Genomic DNA, 21301 nt, shown 5'->3' on the forward strand with positions numbered 1-21301 from the left:
ATAATTACACACCTCTCTGTGGAAATGTGGACATTTTATTTGTTTATAATTCATTGTGAAGTGCTGAATATGTGCAGCATTAGAATCAGACACATTTCCTACAGGAACAATTCAGTCAAATTACCTCTTATCTCATTCTATAGGTTGGTATGTATTTTTATTATGTCATGTTATATAAAAAAAATATTGTTTCATATTGTTTCACTGGTCATCAAAGCGGCAACCTCCAGTCTAAGAATATGAGACAATGCAGAAGTGCTAAAATCTGCTGTTTTAAGAGTGTCCACTTGAGGCTGGCTCTGGAAATACTGGAAGCCACATACACACCAAGTTAAAAAAAAGCCATTTTCAAAGCAGAAATTAACCTATTTACAGCCTGGTTTCTAACTCGTCAGTTTAGAGGATATTAGGTTCGTGAGCTCGCCCAATCAGAGGCACAGCTCAGCCCACATAACTGGTACCTTATGGCTGTACTTGAAGCCTCCATCACTTCCAATGTGGCCGATTTGCTTTAAAATTCAGTTTCAGAAACAGACAGGTGACATCTGAGAGACCACGTCCATTAATCATACAGTCTATGGTCATATGGTCGTATTGTATCGTGTCATGTCGTCACATATCGTGTACTGGTGTTTTAAATCATTTTGCATTATTGTATTTTATTGTGGCGTTTCATATCACATCTTAACGTTTTGTATTCCATCCTGGTGTATTGTTTCATGCTGTATCATATCAAAATTCCATATAAAACAGGCCAAGATAAAATACGATGATGTTATTACATTATATCGTCTTATTGTATCCTATCTCATTATATCGTGATAAATCATAACCTTCTGTATCAACAGGTATTGTTGTATTTTATCCCATTATATCCACACATAACATTTCATACTATTTCATATACCATACATTTCGTGTTGTATTCTATGTTAACATATTTTATCTAATCTTGTCTTGGCTTGTCGCATCGTAAAGTTCAGTACTATTTAGTATCATCATTTCTAAACATGCCGTGTCGTATCGTGTTGTACTGCCATATTTCCGATCATTGTTTAGTGTTGTATCATATCGTTTCAGCTGGTCGTCACCATGTCTTGGTGTGTAACCTTTTGTATCATTTCATAAAATTGTGTCAGTTATGTCATACCTTAGCATCTCCTATCTCATCCTGTGGTGTCGTATCGCAACGCTCCATATCGTTATCGTGTCATACCGTATCGTAATATTTCCAATCATCATGTTGCATCGTGTCGTCTTGCGCCGTATCGGAACATTTCCCGTCATTTCCATATACAACACAACATAATAAAATACAATGATGCTATTGTATCACCTAATGTTTAAAGGTATAGTTTTGTTTTTTTAATGTATGCCAACACTCAGTATCATGTCATATTTCGTCCGATCCACTGTTCAGATCAGATCTTTTTTTATTTTCTCTTAATTTATCAACCAACCAATCATCAGTCTTATTTTTTTAGTATTCCAGATACCCACTGGTGTTATCTGAAGACTCTGTACTAACAGAGCAGATTTTAGTCCATACCATGTTAAACTATTAACAAAGACCCAACATGAAGATCAGATCCAGTCCATCTCACGGTCGGGACTCAGTGTGGTCTTGACTTAACCCCCCACAAGTATTTAATAAGTTACAGCAGAGAGGATAAACTTCCTTTGACAGGAAGAAACATGGAGCAGAACAAGCCTCATGATAGTTGGGTTAAAGAGAGAACATACAGGTGTTAGTAAGATGAATGAGACTCTACAGTCAGACTCCATGTGTCTGTTTTTAGTGTCTGGTTCCACAGAGAGCAATAAAAAAGGACTAATGGCTCTTTTACACTCCGCCTACTACGAGCCGTAATGTCTGACTAAAACCGTCTCATTGGAAACTAATGACAGCGTTTGTTTGATAAGAGCTGCACAGACTCAGGAATGTTGGTGCCAAACAAGGACCACATTCCTCACTGCAGGGGATGAGGGTGTGAGGGGGGTTAACCTGTGTCTCGTGGTCCTGATCAGGGTGTGTCAGAATAGTTGGCGTTCATATCAGAGCGGAGGAGGAATGAGTGAACAAACAAAGAGTTCATGAGTGACAGCTCCAGGAGGAAATAAAGCTGTAGAGGAGCCTTTAGCTGACTGATGACTTTGCACACTCACTTCCTGTTTTACACACTGAGCTCAGGAGGGTATAAATGCATGTTTAATATCTGCTACCTGTCATTTCTACTTCTCTAACTCTCAGAGGGAAATACTCTGTTTATCATGCACAGAAACACTTTTGATTTACAGTCCAAACTCAGATGTATGGGAGGGGAATGCTAAAAATAATTAGTATTAACAAGTTTACTGAGCATTTTCATTGTTTGGTGGAGAGATGTAGTTTCCTGAATGACTGTGACTCTTTTCCTTCTATGCTTCAGGAGTCAGGCCAATGAGCTGGCTGTAGTGATCGCTCGTATGCAGAAGAACGCCGACCAGGTGGAGAAAGACATCCTGCGATCAGAGGGGCTGATGGCTGAGGTGAGATTGGAAATTCAGTACAACAAATAAATCTGCATTGATCAAAAGCATTTTAGACCTCAGATTTCAGCACAATCTTTCAGTGCACTAAGAGTCAACACTTCATTTCTTCATTGCTCTTCTTAATGCTCCAAGAGAAGCTGATTTTTATAGAGGACTCAGGTGAAGAAGCTGCACAAAATAGTCTATAAACTGCATTAGTAGGAAAATTATTTAAGATTTTGTGCTGTTCCTGCAGAATCAGGTGTAGCATCGTCAAGTTTACTCCAACTTTAAATATTCGGTATTGAAAACACCTCTGGAATGAAAACCACAAGAGCGTCATGTCTTTCACCAGCGTGTGCAGAACACAGAGAATAAAACAATCTGCATGTGATCTCTCAGTTTGGATTCTGTTAACAAACAATAATCCAGCTGGACCAGAGCATGAGTCAAGAAAATTAATCATTTGTATTTGAAAAGTTTAAATCTGAATCCGTTTCTGCTCCTTCAGGACACAGAGCGGGCTGCAAAGACCCAGAACCTGATCCACCAGAAGGTGAACTCAGACAGCCTGGCGGAGGCCGAGGGTCTGCTGAAGGATCTCTTCATGGACGTGGACAGGTCGAAGCGGCTGCAGCATCCACAGGCCCTGGAGATCGAGAAGGAGTGAGTTTACTCTACAAATGATCAAACACACACACACACACACATGCACACACAGGTTTGAAGATCGCCATCAGACACACCCAGAACCCGATATGTCGCATACCATCGAGCTTTGCCAGTCGCAAAGTGTCACTTCCACATTCCCTCAGAGTGCTTCCCACCTGTCTGCAAATCACAACTCAGTGATTCACAGGATCACACAAAGAGCAGAAGATGAAGAGTTAGACCCAAAAAAAACAAAAAAAACTTCAAACTCTGGTTGTTGGAAATGTTTTTCTCCTCCCAGTTAAGAGAAATTTTAAAAAGCACAGACACTACCTTTAAGTTTGCCATAAAGCCACTTTGCTGCATCTTGTGGTGTTGATTTATATATATATATATATATATATATATATATATATATATATATATATATATATATATATATATATATATTCTTTTTTGTTAACTTTTCCATTTTAAATGCACTAACATTGAAATAAAAAGACGCATAGCAAAACAGAACAAAAAAAATCCCACCTCAAACTAACAGAGCGCGCTACACTGTACATATACACAAGAGAAATAAGTAGATGGAAAAGAGAATGAAAATAAAAAGACGACAGAGACAGTTCATCAAAAAGCACATACAAGAGATAAAGAGCAAACAGTCCTTGTACTCCAGATACAGATTTAAGTTACTTTTTTTTCTGAAAGAAACAGTGCAGATCCACATCCTCCAGAACTTGTCCGAATTTTGATTAAGGTCATGAGTCAACTTCTCAAGAGGAGTAAGAGCAGAGATCTGTGAGATCCACATGTTGGCTGTAAGGGCCTGGGGAGTAGACCACCGCAGCAAAATACATTTTTTAGCCAGAAACAAAAGAATTATCAGCAGAGATGTAGTGTCAGAGACCGAGGAATTGTCTGGAGCATGATAGTTACATAAACAGAAAGAAGGAGTCAGTGAAAACTGTTAGCCAGTGACCTCCTGGATTACAGAGAGATCCCCCTTCAAAAAGTTTGAATGTGGTCACATGACCAAAACAAGTGAATGAATGAACCTTTATGAATATTACATTTATAACAGATTGGAAGTGTCAGGGAACATTTTCTGAAGTGAACAGGTGTGTAGTGAGTTCGATGGATTTCTTTTTTTAATAGTTTTCTTTCAATCTTGTTTTCTACACAAAGGGACGATGTCAGGTTTATGCAGAAGTACAATCATTTAAAGCAGGGATCTCAAACTCATGACATGCAGGGCCAAGAGGCTGCAGGTTTTCTTTCCAACAAAAAACTCCACCAGCTGATTTCACTGATTACCTCACCTTCAAGCAGAGAGCAGGGACTAATCAGTGAAATCAGTGAATCAGTGAAATCTGATTTAAAGTTTAAGGAGGATGCAAACTAATGTTCAATTGTTGCGGCAGTATTGATGAGGTTTCCTACAGGCTGTTCTTTGGGTAACCCAGCGTGCGTGTGTGTGTGTCCTTTCCTCAGTGTGAAAAACCTGCACGACCGCTGGGTGAGGGACTGCGCCACCTACAGGGAGCTGTATGATCGTAAGCAGAGTCTTGAACCCAAACCCAGGATCAACTGGGGTCCTCTCCTGGATGAGAAACAGGTCAGTGTGAGCTTCCTCTCAGGGTTAAACATCCTAAAGATCAGCTGCTGAATCATGCTGAAGTCCTCTTGTCTGTCTCCCTACAGAAACTGGTCAACTCTGAGCCGTACGGCCCCAAACTGTCAGACGTAGAGAAGCAGATCGCTGAACACAACATCCTGCACCAGGCCATCGAGGCCTACAGCTCACAGTTGCAGCCCGGCACCACCCCAAAGGTAACAACACACACACACACAAGACACACAGGCGCGAGGCACAACAAGATCTCTGACCTGTTCCTCATCTGTTTTCTCTGCAGGACCAGTACCCTGCTCTGAAAGAGAAATACGCCAACCTTTACGTGAGTTTAATCACTTTTATTATCACTGAGGCTGTTTGCAGGAGTCACTGAAGTTAAAGGGATCTGTTTGTGTTCATCTTGCATGCATGTTGTGTTTTCCTCCTTTAGGAGAGTTCCCAGGAGAGGAAGAACAACCTGGCGTCTCTGTACGACTACATGCAGAGCTGCAGTAAGGAGCTGGTCTATCTGTCGGGTCAGCAGGACAGGATCCTGAAGAGGGACTGGAGCGACCGCATGGTGGACCCTCCGAGTGTCCGTATGGAGTATGAGGTAAGGAGGAGACGTAGCTTTAATTTGACGTCTCTTATTTGAAGAGAAGAAGTTTGTTTGTCATCGCACCCTGGAGCGTGTTCCTTAGGCTGCTTGGACCAGTGTAACCTGTAAAGTCTGTAGTATCTGAAAAACTCGAAGGATAATTTATTCTGAAACAACACTTTGTACAAAAACATCACAGGGATCCAAACTCCCATCAAAATAATTATGCAATGATATATCACTGCTTTAAAAACCTGCACCACTTACAGAAAAAAACTTATGTTGGGTTTTATTGACTTTTTCCTCTCTGCTGGCTCTGTTTGTTTGCAGAAATTTAAAACCAGCGGCCTGTTGGCTCACGAGAGTGAGATCAATGACCTGCAGGACAAAGGAGACACTCTCGTGGACAAGAAGCATCCTGGCACAACAACAATAAAGGTAAACATGTCAGCTGGAGCAGACACATGTCCATCCAAACAGCTCTACATGCTCATGCTAACACCTACAGAGAAGTTTACAGTCATGCTTTAAACTTGTGAGCCCGTCTGTTAGAAACAAGCGACGCGACGGTAACTTGCTGAAATCAGAGCATAGAGCATGCTGATATGAACAATGCTTTGTTCTGACTGTAAAAGCTGATGTGTGTCAAACTGAGAGTCATCATCCTCCTTTTCAGGCACACAGAGACCTGGTGCAGAATGAGTGGCAAGCTTTCCTCAACCTGTGCCTGGCTCAGGAAACTCACCTGGACAACATCGAGGACTACAAGAGGGTACAGCACCCGTCTGTTACTGACTGTGACTCTTCCTCTAACTCCACTTCCTGCAGAGTTTAAATCCATTTATTTGTCTGACAGTTTCAGCTGGAGGCAGAGACGCTGTCCGACTCACTGAAGAGACTCAACGGCACTCTGGACCCAAAGTCACTCGCCAACAAGAGCAACCCAGAGGCCCTGCTGGCCGTAGAGGTAGAGGAAATTTTTGTTAACAGAGAGAAATAAATCCTCCTCAGGAAACTAGAGATGTCATTACGCTGGATTGTGATCCACCTGCTTTTGCTCTCCATACTGTGACCCTAAAGCTCATTCGTAACACTGACTGACTCCTTGTTTCTGTCCTCAGGGAGATGAACCAGCAGTAAAGAGGAACGAGGAGCGCCTGGCGTCTCTCAAAGAGCTGAGCAGCAGCGTCCCTCCTCTGAAGTTACGACGAGTTCAGCCCACCAAACCCACGTCTGTGGTGGCTCTGTGTGACTGGGACGATAAGGAGGTGGGAGCTGTCACAAGCTTCACATGAAGAGTGGAAGACATGTTTTCTTGTTACAATCTTTATCGTCTCCTGTGTGTGTTCCAGGACTCATTGCGGCGTGGAGACAAGCTGACACTAAAGTCCAACTCTGATAACAAGAACTGGGTGCTTCAGAACGACAAGGGAAAGACATCAACCCTGCCGGGGGTGTGTTTCATGGTCCCACCACCTGATGCTGAGGCCCTGGAGACGTTAAGAAGGTATGAACAACACACACTGTTTCTACTTTATCATAAAAGTGAAAAAACTGTAATAAAACCTGTTTGTGTACAGTCTGGAAAGATCTCTGACAGACCTGAAGAGTCGTAGATCTGCCATCTTAACATCTCTGAAGAACCCCAACGTGGAGGCGGTTCGGCCGCAGAAAATACGTGAGAAGAAAAACTTTTTGTCCTAAACTGAAGTTATAATACCTCACCTTAACCAAGACGTATTTATCTACTAATGCAGAAAACTTTTCCACTAAACACAGATAAAGTTAAAAAATTAAAGCACAAAAAACAGACCAAATGTGATGATGAACAGTCACCTTTATCTAACTTTCTGTGATTGTCTTCGTTCCTCCTCAGCTGTTGTAGCCACTGTTAAAGAGGATCCCAGAGCTGCAGAGTTAGCCAGTGAACTGGACCGGATCAACAAGGCTCTGGAACAGACCAAATATGAAATCCTCACCCGACTACGAACCCCACTCGACAACCGCAACTCCACACAGGACCTGGCGAACAGGCTGCAGGACCACGAGGTGAAAACTAACAGAAATACATTTATGATGGTAACTTTAAGGACACGTTCCCCTCAGCGTGTTCGTCAAAGTCTGTTTTCTCCCTCAGAAATCTGCTCTGGCTGTGAGAAAGCTGGAGTCTGAGAAGTCTGCGATTCAGAGAGAGATGGAGCCGATCCTAGCAAAGACACCTCTGGGACCGAGCGCCTCCACCCTGCCCGTCAAACTGAGCGCTGCCAACAACAAGATCGATGATATCAACACACTGCTCGAGCTGTATAACAAAAAGTAAGAACATCAAAAGAAGCTTTGAGCAGAATCCAGTGAGTTAACAGGTTCGATGCGATGAGTTAGTGGATTCTGAAAAGCTGGTGGATTTGACCTCTTATTACACAATCAGCAGCAAGAGTCAAACGTTGTACAGGTAAAATACCATCTTAAGGACGTAGTGGAGTTATACAAGAGCAAAAAGTCAGTCATAGTTCTCCCCTGATAACACATGACTTGCTTTTAAAGCTGTCCTGATTTAAAAGAACTCATCTGAACTATATTGTTGCAGCGATAAATTGTGGTTAGTAGGGATGGGTATCGAATGCGGTACTTTTATAGGTACTGACTGAATTCTGTCAAAAGTACCAGGTACCGATTCATATAAAACCAAAAGGTACCATTTTTAGGTACCTAAATGCATCCTTGTGACTGTGAGGGAGTGGGAGAGTAGGTGATTTTCCATGGTGGACATGAACACAGCATTGCAAGATTGCATACTGAAGACTGAATATGTAAAGTTAAATAGTTTTCATATTTTATTATCAAACAACTTGATATTTTTTACCCGGAACAAAAAAAGCTGAAAATTGCGTTGAATACCAGTACCGATTGCCAGGTACCAGGCATTGGTACCATATTTCAAGTGCGAAAGGTACCCATCCCTAGTGGTTAGTTATGGACACATTATTATGCATGGGGGAAAAAAACAAACATAAAAACAAAAAAAAAAAGAAAAAAATTTTTTTGCACTTATTGGTAGCACCTCCAGCTGAATAACTTGTAGCATTTTGTCATGATTACTAAGGTTTTCCCCTCAGTCAAAATTATCGCTTGCGTTTTATGTCTCTTTGGACAAAAGTATCTGCTAAATGAAACTGTAGATATGTACTATTTCTGTTTTAAATTGTTTAAAATGTTACGTGTCAAATATCAAGTGTAGTTTACAGTACTGTGTCAATTGAACTGGTATAGAAGTACGTATTTTCTATTGTTTCATTAAAGATGAAACAATTAATTCCATTTTGCTGTCATCTTGTTTAATTATGTGAAGTAGTGTGGTTGTTTCAAAGTCAGTTCTTATTTAATGCTCAAAATACAAAAATATTACTTTGAAAAAGCATTTTTATACCTGTGAGTTCTGGTGAAACAGTTTTGTTACAGTTGATATTATAGTTTCAGGCACGTATTATTCAATATAGGTTAAAAAAAAACAAAACAGTAACAAGCTTTAATATCTTGATAAGATCATTTAGGACCAAAACACTAAAAACAAGTGAAACACTCAAACAAAAATATTGCCAAGTAAGAATAAATATCTCATCACCTTAATCTGAGATGTTTAATCTTACTTAGACTTTAGTTTTATTCAGTGTATATTATGACCTGTTAGCATCTGATGCACAGTACGCCACAGTAAGACACACTAAGATGTCACTCCTTTCACAGATCATACATGTAACTGTGTTCTGCTTTCAGAGCCTCAGCCTCCATGTACCTGGAGAAGCAGATGAAGAATGTGGACAACCTGGTGTCTGGGTACGAGGATCAGCTGGTCAAAGACGGCGTCATTCTCAATCAACCTAACGCTCTGCAGACTCGCAACCAGCAGCTCCAGGTAACGTTTTCTATAGCAAAACAAACCGAGTCATGAAACTTCAGAGCCCATGTCAGAGTGTATGGAAGGTTCACACCTGTTTTCATTCTTCCTCGTGCCAAACAGGCTCTTCGTAAGGACATGGCGTCAAAGAAGGACGAGCTGAATAAATTAGGTAAAGACCTCGACCTGACACAGCAGGCGTGCAGCTCCCTGCAGCAGAGCTTCAGAGAGTACTGTCCTGACATCCAGCGGCAGGAAAAGGAAGTGAAACAGCTAAAGAACCGCTACGTGAACGTAAACAATCAGCTCCAGGACAGGTGAGCCAAAAGACCTGAGCAAAATGCCACACGTGACTTCTGACCTCTCTAACATCCGGGTGTTAATGCAACTCTCTGTTCATGTTTTCACATTGTGCTCCAGGTCTGCACTCTTAAAAGAAGCTACCAACAAAAACCAAGACTTCCAAAACGCCGTCCACTCGCTGGATTTCTTCTTGGTCAATCTGCCGGATAATAAAATCAAACCGACCGATGACGTGGCGCAGATAACAGCCAAAGGGAACTCTCAGAGGGTGAGTTCAAGTATTTTTCTTCATGCATTAATCACTGACTGACACAAAAAGATAGATAAACACGACAGCTCCCAAGAAGTGAAGCCAAAACACTGAGAGCTCCCCCTGCTGATGGGCTGCAGTAAAGACTGAGCAACATCCAAGTGTTCACTTTGACCTCTCCCCACCCAAACAGGTCTTTGTCTTATTGTTGTGTTTTTCGTATTTCTCATGCAGAAAGTGATGGAGGACATCAAGAGGAAGTCAGCTGATTTAGACCAGGTCAAAGTCTTTTCCCGTGACCTGCAGAACGTCCTCAACGTGAGTCTGACTTCTCTCTTTCATAACGGATTAAAACCGTTCCTCCTCGTTTAATCGATACTGTTTCTTTTCAGGAGTACGAGATCAAGTCCAATACTTACCGTGGCACTCTGAAGGACGACGATGACGATGATGAAGATGATGATGATGAACCAGTCCTGAAGAAGCGTTCGACATCAACTATGGCTCAGGCTGTGCAGAGAAAGGTACAAAGGTCAAAGAGAATCACCTCTAGGCAATGAAGAGGCCAAGGTTCTACCTTTGCAAGACTTTTTACTTTTTCATTCTTTTCTTATTTTTATTGGTGGAGCAAAATCACAAACAAGGGACAATGAATCAAAACGAACACATTGCTCTGCAAATTTTTAAAAAATGTGAAAGCATAATCACTTTATTATTTAATCATCAATGAACAATATGTACAAATGTCTTTGAGTGTGTGACTCTAAATAAAATTTAAAGAACAAAACAACAAAAACAAAATAATTTGACAGTTTAAAAATGCACATTCACAGGAGCTTTGGTGAGACCGTAATCAAGAATAAGCGACTTGTCAAAGTAATGATATGATTTAGAACTAAGATAAAAAAATATTATATTTGTAAAAAAGTGGTTTTTGCTCATGTGCTTGTTTGGCCCAGTTAAATCCTGTTCCTGGTTTACACCGGCCAAGTCCTTGTAGTCACAACCCTGGTCTAATGGTGCGTTCCATCTGATTTAATTTCTAGACTGTGTTTGACGTAATAAATTAGCCATATGATCGGTATTATTCAATGTGTATATATAGGAATACTGCTGTCATGGCAAGTTTTTCTGACTTGGCAACTGAGCGCTCTTAACTCGGAGATGATGTTGGTCCCACTCCCGAGTTCTGATGTAAATGGAACGCACCATAATTACCCCCTGGTTCAATCAACCCTGATCCTTACCCCTTACCTGCTCTCTTTTCCTTGTTCACTCTTTCCTAATAAAAGGCTTAAAGCTCAGATAAGCTTTAAAAAAGGAAACATTAAAGTAGCTCTTGTGATAAGAAAAATGGAACCTTCAACTTCAACTTTACTTTATTTATACCCAAAGGTAGATTTGTCCTGCAGACAGAGTGATCACATTTACGACACAAACAAATCAAACCTTGGTCAGAGTGACAAGACATAAAGTGCACAGTGTTTCCCCATGTATATATATAGCAGCATGGGTCAGTAAAATAAAAAAAATCAGATGAATAAAACAACACACAGTAAAACAATTAAAACCTCAAGAAGATAACTAAACAAACATAAATTTAATAAAAGTCATGATAAAAGCAAGAGCAAATAAATAGGGTAAAAAATGAGAAAATTTAATAAAGTGCTATGTCGCTGTATCCTATTGAGCTCAGTGATGGTGACAGGAACAAAGCTGTTTTTATAACCCTGTGTCCTGCACCTTGGGACTAAAATCCTCCATCCAGAGGAAAGGAGCTGAATTCACCCCGTCGAGGATGGGAATCATTATTAAGGATTGCCACAGCCATCCGCTGTACCTGTTAAGTATACAGGAAGGTGGGACAAGACTGGGGTTCACCTATCAGGCGACTGTACCATCTGACTATTTGATATTAATGAGTTTGCAATTTGGTGAATGTGTGAAGAAGAACAACTGAGGAACCTGATGCAAGAAAATGCCTTAATATCCCAGAATGCTTTGTAAGTTTTTGTTTGATGTTTCAAAATGGCTGGGAAACCAGATTTCTCCCCTCTATTGGAGGAAACCAACCATGTGATGCAGTCAAGGACATAAAGTCCCTTTTTTATACCTACTTTGCTCTGCCTCCCCTTTTGCCTCCAGGCACGTGCAGTTTGTTTCCTGTTTCTGATGTCAGTCTGCTGTTTCCACTACAGGAGAAAGATCTTCTGAACCTTTTCGCTGAAGTTTCTGCAGAGAACAGTCAACGGATGAACCAGCTGGAGACAGCAAAGTTCATCAAAGCCAGGGTAAGACGCCTCGTGTTCCTTGAAAAAGTCTTAAAAAACCTTTGATCATCATGTCCTGAAATGACCCCCTCTTTCTCTTTTTCTTGTCTCACCTTGTGCTCAGAACGAAGAGAAAATAAGTCAGGTGGTCATCACTCAGCAGCTGCAGCAGGAGAGCCAGAAGAGGGACTTGGCAGAGAGTGGAAGTCTGAAAACTGAATTGGATGAAGAGATTGCCAGACGCTTACATGCTGAGAGGGACCTGGAGACGTACCGGGCCCGGTATGTGTCACTGAAGAGTCGGAGAGGGGTGGAGAGGCTGGAGGAGAAGGAGGTGGTGCAGTACTACCGAGACCCAAAACTAGAAGTGGAGCTGGAGTCCCTGAAAAAAAGGATCCAAGAGGAATTTTTCAAGAGATCAAGAATCCAATCAGAGATTGAAATCATAAAGGAGAGGATCATCAAACTGGAGCTGCAGCTGAGCAGAATTGAACCCAAACTGGTGAACAAGGTTGTGACTGAGTACGAGAGAGACCCACAGCTCGACAAAGAGGCCGAGAAGATGAGAGAGGAGATCCAGAGGTTACGACTCGAACTTCAGTCCAGGGACTCTGAGACAGTTCATGTGAGAACCGAGCTCACCGTTCTGTCCCAGCAAAAACCAAAGATTAAGGAGAAGGTGGTGAAGAAAGAAGTGGTGAAGCTGGAAAAGGATCCAGAGATGCTCAAATCTATCCTCATATTCAAGAATGAGCTTTCAGACTCTGAATCCCAGGTAAAGTCTCTCAATGACAGCATCTTTAAAACCAGGAGCCAGATCAATACACTGGAGAGAGTCATCCCCACCATCCAACCCAAGATCATCAGTAAGGTGGTGAAGCAGGTAAAGCAAGACCCAGAAACCCTGGAGGAGTCAAAGAAACTCCGCCTGGCCCTGGAGGAGGAGAAAGACGAGATCGCTATCCTGATGAAGGATCTAAGCACGCTTCAGCTTCGCTACAGTGAAGTGGAGAAGCTCCGGTCCAAAGTGGAGGTCAAAGAAATCATCAATGAGATCTACAGAGTCGATCCTGAGACTGAAGTCCAGCTGGTGCGTATGAAGAAAGAGCTGCAGGACACAAGCCGCAACCGAGTCGACATAGAGAAAGAAATTACCACCGTGATGTCGACCCTGACCACGCTGCGCGCCCAGAAACCCAAAGTGGAGTTCAAGGAGGTAACCCAAGAGGTGATCAAAGAAGAGAAAAGCCCGGAGGTCATCAGGGAATTGCAAAGGTTGAACAACCAAGTGTCACGTCTGCAACTCAACTACGATACAGCCTTAGAACTGCTGATCCGCCTGCGCAAAGAAAGAGACGAGCTGAAGGTGGAGAAATCCAAGGTGGAAACAAAACTTGTCAACAAAGAGCTCATCAAATATGAAAATGATCCTCTCCTTGAGAAAGAGGCAGACAGACTCAGGAGGAATCTACGGGAGGAGATTCAGCAGCGCCGCAGCATGGAGGAGATCCTCTTCGATCTCCAGAACCAGTACATCCTCCTCGAGAGGCAGAAACCCGAGGAGAAGATCGTCACACAGGAAGTGGTTCGACTTCAGAAGGATCCCAAGCAGATCCTGGAGCACGAAAAGCTGAACAAGTCCTTGGATGATGAAATGAAATCTCGTAGAAAGCTTGAGTTAGAGGTGAGGCAGCTCAGAGGCCTGGTTGAGGAAAAACAGAGCACGCTGTCTCAGATGGATGACCGACAGAAGAAGATTAAAGTAGAGTCAGAGCTCAGGCAGATCAAATCTCGCATCTTTGAACTGGAAAGCTCTCCAACACCTGTGGATGAAAAGATTGTCATTGAGGAGGTCCTGAAAGTGGAGCGGGACCCCGAGCTGGAAAAACTTGCAGACGGCTTACGTGTCGATTTGGAGAGTGAAGGTACCAACATCAACCGTCTGGAGAGAGAAATCCGCAACCTGAGGCACAAGCTGGAAATTCTGCAGAAGGAGAAGACACTTGAGAAAGTCGTTTACAGAGAAGTGGTGCGAGTGGAGAAAGATCCGGCAGTCGAGGCTGAAAGGGAACATCTGAGAGAGTTAGTCACACAAGAGAGGAATCTCAGAAGGGATCTGGAGGATAACGTGCAGAACCTCAAGATCAGATTCACCCACGTGCAGTCTTCAAAGTCCATTACTTCTCAGGAGGAGGCCACTCTGTCTTCCAACAGAGACACCCTGAAGCGGGAAAGAGAGGAGTATCTCAAACAGCTCAAGATGCTGGAGACTCAACGACAGAGCATCTCCATCACCTTCCAGCAACAGTCCAAGCTGATGAGTGAGAGGAGCCAGATGGCACGGCAGAGAAGTCTCAAAGCATCCACTGAGATCCAACGTCTGGAGAGAGAGATCCTGAGCGAGAAAGACAGAATCCACCAGAAAGAGGCTCTCATCCTGGAGCTGCAGAACAACATCAAGAAAGAGGACGTGACTGAAACCCACACCAGAGAGACCAACCTGTCCACAAAGATCACCATCATGGATCCAGAAACTGGCAGAGACATGTCTCCCTACGACGCCTACGTGGCAGGGCTGATTGATCGTAACCAGTACATTCACTTGTCGGAGCTGGAGTGTGATTGGGAGGAAATCACTTCAACTGGTCCAGATGGGGACGTGACAATTCTGCAAGACCGCAAGAGTGGGAAGCAGTACTCTGTGAAGGATGCGCTGAGGGCCGGTCGCTTGACTCAGTATGACGTGACACGCTATAAGGAAAGGAAGATGCCTATATCTGAGTTTGCCCTCCTTGTTGTGGGAGAAACTAAAAAGCCTTACATCCCTCCTGTAACCATTCCTCCAAGATCACCAACCAAACCTGCTCCTCTTTCCCCTCTGAACTCCATGTCCACTTCCCTGCGCTCCTCCTTAACAAGCCTTAACTCACACCTGAGTGGCAGCTCCAACAACCTCACAGCTATAGCAGGAGATGAGCTCTTCCCCATCTCTGGTATTTATGACACCACCACCGACAGCCGCATGTCTGTAAGGAGCGCCCTGACACGCCAACTTATCGACGCAGACACGGCTATGAGACTTCTGGAGGCACAAGCAGCCTCTGGTGGAATCGTTGAACTCTCCTCAAAGGACAAACTGTCGGTCCACAAGGCAGCTCAAACTGGGCTCATTGAGAAGAGTCACATGTACAAGCTTCTGAACGCCCAGAAAGCTTTCACTGGAGTCGAAGATCCAACGACCAAAGAGCGTCTGGCAGTGGGACCTGCAGCACAGAAAGGGTATATTCCTGAAGAGAACGCCAGAAGGTACATGGAAGCTCAGTACCTGACTGGTGGATTGGTGGATCCGTCAAAAGCAGGCCGCCTCACCTTGCAGGAAGCTCTTGACTCCAAACTAATTGATAGCAAAACTGCCAAAGAGCTGGAGGATGAGGACTCTTACTCCAAACAGCTGGTCGACCCAATCACCAAGGAGAAGATCACATACAAGCAGGCGATGGAGCGGTGCAAGAGAGACGTCCTCACAGGACTCCTGCTGCTTCCTGTTGCCTCCACTGATGCCTTCAACGCCCCCTCGTACTCAAACTATCGGTTCAATTCCCCGTACAACAGAATGTAATGGGATTTTTTTGATGTACTAAGGTTTGTTTACTGCAGCCGCTGTTTCTAGAGGTTGTGTAATGAAGCTAGCTGATGCAGAAGTGTTATGTTTTTACACTGGAGGAATGTCTTTTTTTAGCAGAGCTGTACATGTGAATCTGTGTGTTTTCAGGGGTCTGCTGTAAAAATTTATGTTTTGAATGAATGACTTTTGTTTCCTTTTAAGTTTGACGCTTTTAAAACCTTATTAAACTTCACAAACCAGACGTTTTTTTCTGTCCCTTATTTCTAATATAAAATAATTCAGTTTAAATTGAATTGATTTGTGGGTAAAGAGGGGGGTTTGCATTTTTATTAGTCTTAATTCTGTCCTTCTGGGGTGCCCCCGTAATATCGTTACATGAATTGCAGCTCAATGAAATACCAGTTTTTCCTCACCTTTTTTTTTTTTAAAATCTCATTTCTGGGACTGTCTGAAAAACTCTGCCCGAGCTGCTGTCCCCTTAAGGCTCCCTTCTTTACAAACTTCCTTCCCTCTAATTGGTCGGGGCTCTTAAAGCCTGTTGATGATGTAGCTCTGGGCCTGTGCCTCCAACAAGTTATGTAACAAGTAAGGAAATGAGGTACACATGTGAGTTTTTCTTTATGTATGCATTTTTTGTCTTTTGAAACAAACAAAAAAAAAAACTACTCACATATTGTCACACACCAACAACATGCATACTTAAAAAAGGAAGAAAAAACAAAAACCTAAGAATTATTTTTTGGCTCATTAACCCACAGAGATCACTGTTTGATGTTGTTTATTTTATTTGGAGAATTTTAGGGGGAAAAAAACAAGGCTAACCCTGTAGGGTTTTTTTTTCAGAAGAAGGAACCAAAAACAAACAGAAAAAACCCAAAGGAGAACTTTATTTTATTTTTATTTTTATTTTTCAAAAAATTTGTCAAAATTGTGTTAAAAAAAAGAAAAAGAAAAAAACAAGGCTAGCCTTTTTTTTTTTGTAGAATTTAAACCGAAAATGAAATGCCAATGCTAACACGCAAGACTCCCAGAGCACTCTTTTTTATGTTTTTCAACATTTGGAAAAATTTAAAACAAAAAAAAAACAAAAAAAAACAAAAAAGGCTAATCCCATTTTTTTAGTTTGTTTTTTTGACCAATTTTGACCAAAAATCAAATACTAAAAGAACACAATAGGGGCATTACTACGGCTCTCTGAAAGAAATCCTGGTTGTTGATTACCCCTCTGGATACAGCTTTAAGTACTTTTTTCACTTGTCAAAATTTTGAAAAGTATCATAGGTAAGTAACCCTTCAAAGTTGATCTTTTATTGTTTTAAAATTTGGAAAATTTTCAGAAAAACTAAGGCTAAACCCTTAGGTTTTTTTCAGGATTTGGACCCAAAATAAAATGCTGAAAAAACACTATATGAGGCACTCCTTATAAAAACTCCCTGGAGGTTAATAGCCCCTCAAAGATCACCTTTTACTGTTTTTAAACACTGTTAAAACATTTGAATAACAACCAATGCTCACCCCTTATATTTTTTCTTTAGAATCAGGACCCAGAATAAAATGCTGAAAAAAAACTAAAGGGACACTCCAAAGTCTCTCCTCAGTAAACCCTGGTGGTTCATAACCCTTCTGGATAGTTTATACTGTTTTTTAACATTTGTCATTATTATCATTATGATTTTTTTTTTTTTTTAAGAACAAGGCTAACCCCTTTGGGGTTTAATGGATTTGAACCCAAAATAAAACACTGGGGAAAAAAACACCACGCGGCGCTCCCAGGGCTTTCCTTAAGAAACCTGGTGTTTAAAAACCTCTCATGGTTGAGTTTTTTTCAAAATTGGCCATAGTTATAATAAATAAATATAAAGAGATAAAAAAAAAACTCTCAGGTTTTGTGCAGAATTTTGACCCCAAATAAAATACTGGAAAAAAAAACACGGAGAGGAAACTCTTTAGAAAACATGACGTAGTACTCAATATCACCGTTAGATGTCGCTGTTGTTTCTGTATAGTTTTGGTAAGTCATCATCTTATCTAACTTCTTTGTCACTACTTCTCCTTCATGTTGCTGATGATCAGTGACTGAGAGTTATCAGAAGATATTTTTAGCAGTCAGCCCGTTTAGAAACAATAATACAGAGTTAGTGTTTTGTGCAGTGCATGGCTTGATCACAATTCCTGATTTTTGTTTCCTGTGGGATTATATTTATATATTCTTATATTGTTCCATCAAACATAATTTTAACAGCCGCTCAGGTGTAACTGCTCACCTCTGAGGAAGTTGTGCTGAGGTCAAGCCTCAAAGCTGCAAGCATGGATGTTTAGTCTTGCTTTAATATAAATAAGGATTATAATCAAGTAAATAAATCTACAGCACAATGACTTGCCTATTGTATCCTACACACTAATACGTGGCAACAATGCTGTACTTAGCCGTCATAAAAAACCTCATAAACCCTGATGAGTCATTTGTTTGGAAATCATGGATTAAGGATGCAGATTAAATATATTTCTCAGCAGGCTGCAGAGGTTAACAAGGTCAGTTTTACAGCTCTCCAAGGAGGAAGAATATTCCTGAGAAGAAACAAACACCCAGGCAGGAAAACAACCTTTTTCAAAACTAATTTTTAGATTTTTTTTCAAGTTGTGCCAGAGGGGACAAATCGACATTTCTCAAACTCACAGAAGCTGTCAACAGAAGTCCTAAATCCCTTTGTCTGGCAGCGGTGAGAAAAACCTATATGGGTTAGGAAATACCTGAAAGTTCAGCTCTGACCCCACAGTGGACTTTAAAGCGAATGCTGCTAATGTGGGAATATGAGGCCTCTCTGCTGGGATGTCTGTCTGCCAGATTATCAGGTGACTGGAAGGACTTTGCTGGATTATGGCTCATGAGCTGGTTTGGAGGCTGAAGTGGCCCCTCTCTGCGTCTGGAGGGGACTGAAGGATGTCTCCATCAGGGTGTGGTTGTGTCATGTCACTTGGGTTAGCCCAAAACCTAAACCAATAAAAGTAAAAAAAAAGTTGAGTATAAAGTTTATCTGTAACAGGAACCAGGTTTACAGCCTGGAAGGCTTCTACATATTTTATCCTGGTGTTAAAACAGTGAACACAGAAGTACAATAAAGAGTGAACAGCAAAACTCCTACGGAAGAAATATAGAGATAAGCAATAAATTATGCAAGTCTTAAACACACTCACAGATCCACCAATGAAACTATGAGCAACGCTGAAATGCCTTCCCAAACCTAAATCTTGTTTTCTAGATTAAGGCAACAACAGAGGTGTTTAAAGCAGCTGTATGTGATGGAGGGAGCCTGAGTTAAACCTGTGTAGAGCATTAAAGAAAGGTGTAAACAAGCCTGGTGTTAATCCCCAAACCATGAGAAGGATTTAAATTTGGAAATGAACTTAAGCTGATAGAAACATGTCGGAACAACTTCCTTTAACCAGTCATCAAAACAAAACATCTACACCACAATCACCGACAAGCGCCACATTTCATTGTTTCTGATGGGGGAGACATATTCCAGAAAGCCTCACAATTCTACTTTTTAAGTAAGATTTCAGACTTTTACAATCCCAACTATTGTTCTTGTAATTAGACGCCTGGTGCTCCCAGCCCAGTGCGGCTCCAAATCACTAGCCAGACTCTTCTCCTCTGTTGTGCCCAAATGGTGGAATGAATTACCTAACTCTATACGATCCACAGAGTCCCTTTCTACTTTTAAGAGATGTCTGAAAACTCATCTGTTCAGGGAACACTTGTGTACTTAAGCTGATCCTTCTCCTCTTTGCCATCAGGGCTAGAATGAGTCAGCAGGTCTAAGACTCAGCTCTTGTGATTTTTTAAATGTTGTTGAGGATTGAAGTATACTGTTGCAGCATTTAATTGAAATAAATGCGTTTTGCATTTATGATTTCTTGCCTCATCACATGTCTTTTTATTTTCCTTATTTTGTTTTTAATCAAATATTTTGAATTAACAGAAAAGCTGTACTGACCTGAGCACGCTCTTTAATTCCTCATGCACTCACTAACCTGACCTGTAGGCCTATAGTAAGAGGAAGCACAAATGGCCCACATCCCCTGTACTGTGCACATAATTGTGAGCTCCTTTGTATTCCCTGTATCATTATTGTCTAATTGTAGCCTGCAGTGAGTGCTGTGGTCTCTACCTTTATTAAAAGCATTTGCATATTACTCTCTAACTCAGGCTTTCTATGGATGATGAAAAACAAACTCTCTCCTCCACCTGCCCTGTAATCACGCTGGCACTGTGTGAGCCTGTATTTAAAGCTCTCATTCAGACCTTTATTATAACCAGCAGCCAAAAATATCAGGAGCTGTTGCAGTTTTTAGTGTTCAAATCAAACAGTTACTTTCACAAACACTGATTTCTCACGCTGTTTGTTTATGTCACCTAAAATGAAACGATCAGGAGCAAAGCAGACGAAACACAGAATTTTTAAACTCTTAAGTCCCTGAATCACCTTGTCTGACGTCATTGTTCCAGGCTGCCGGCGAGTATAACCAAGGGAAGTCACTCCAGAGAGACACGTACAAATCAAACTTTAATGTGTTGGTTTGTCCACCAATCAGAGCAGCACATCTCTAGCAAAGTGTCAGTATATTTCCTGGGTACTTCAACCACAATATTACCCCATCCCTTTTCCAGGCTCTACCCTGAATGTGGATCTGTGCAGTTTATTTTACAAATAGTCCCTAATGTACAGGATGAGGTTGAGGTCTGGACTTGAGGTGGGCAGTTTACCATTTTCAGTGTTCTTTTGAATATGAAAACTGATCTAAATTTCTTTATAACGGCTCAATTTTATGGTAAATGCCCCATGTGTTCTCATAATTTCTGTAAAACTTTTTTAGTTCTGCTGTGAGGCCAGTCATTCTATAACATAAGGTGTGTCTCGAAGTGACTCACCTTTGTTGCCAGCCCCCAGTGGCCGCCCAAGGAACTGCAAGTGAGTTTCTGGGTCACTTCTGAGGTGAGTACCAGCTTTGTGCTTCAGCAGAGGGGTAGCCAGTCATCCTGGCACATTGGGGGATTAGTGTGTGACTGTAGCTCAGACTGGAGGGAAACCAGAAGGTCACTGTCTCAGTCTGCGGGCACGGCCAAGGTGCTCTCGATTCAGGAACCAAATCCACATTGAGTGTCCTGTTGCCCTTGTTTGTGTTCAGAGCCCTCCCTCTGAACTCTCTCCATCACAGATACTGTTTGTTGTGGCCTAATCAGCAGCATTTACAGAACAGACTCAGAGTAAATGAAACATGATATCTATAAGTGCATGTTTATTGAAGCACATGTCACCTGAGTATCAAAACAATTTAGTTTTATTCATTTAAAATGAGCCTTTTACACCTTGTGCTGCTCAGCCATGTTTCTCCAGCAACACAAAACAGACAAACTACTAACACGTGTTTGGTGCAGTACAAATTAAATCTGTTGTATGCAAAATGATATGCACTGATTGTGAAAACTTGAAAGGTAGAGGTTCATATTTTTAAGGCATCACAGGAGCTTTTTGACCCTAAAGGCCACCATTCCCTCAGACATTGGAGGTTATGGGAATG

At 41.7% G+C, this 21301-nt stretch overlaps 1 protein-coding gene across 1 annotated transcript; it reads left to right on the plus strand.

The window, feature by feature from the left end:
• Positions 1-2437: 2437 nt before the first annotated feature.
• On the plus strand, positions 2438-15952 carry evplb (envoplakin b). Its single transcript, XM_074697393.1, has 21 exons — positions 2438-2529; positions 3023-3177; positions 4657-4780; positions 4867-4995; positions 5079-5120; positions 5229-5390; positions 5706-5813; positions 6052-6147; positions 6232-6342; positions 6497-6643; positions 6728-6882; positions 6956-7053; positions 7252-7424; positions 7513-7691; positions 9150-9288; positions 9394-9587; positions 9691-9841; positions 10058-10141; positions 10216-10347; positions 12022-12114; positions 12218-15952. The coding sequence occupies exons 1-21, from the start codon at positions 2467-2469 to the stop codon at positions 15710-15712; spliced, it is 6030 nt and encodes a 2009-aa protein (XP_074553494.1). The 5' UTR covers positions 2438-2466; the 3' UTR covers positions 15713-15952.
• The last annotated feature ends 5349 nt before the right edge of the window (positions 15953-21301 follow it).

This window comes from Halichoeres trimaculatus, unplaced genomic scaffold, assembly GCF_033239565.1.
Source record: "Halichoeres trimaculatus isolate MK-OKI-2021-1 unplaced genomic scaffold, fHalTri1.1 fHalTri1_scaffold_20, whole genome shotgun sequence".
NCBI lineage: Eukaryota > Metazoa > Chordata > Actinopteri > Labriformes > Labridae > Halichoeres > Halichoeres trimaculatus.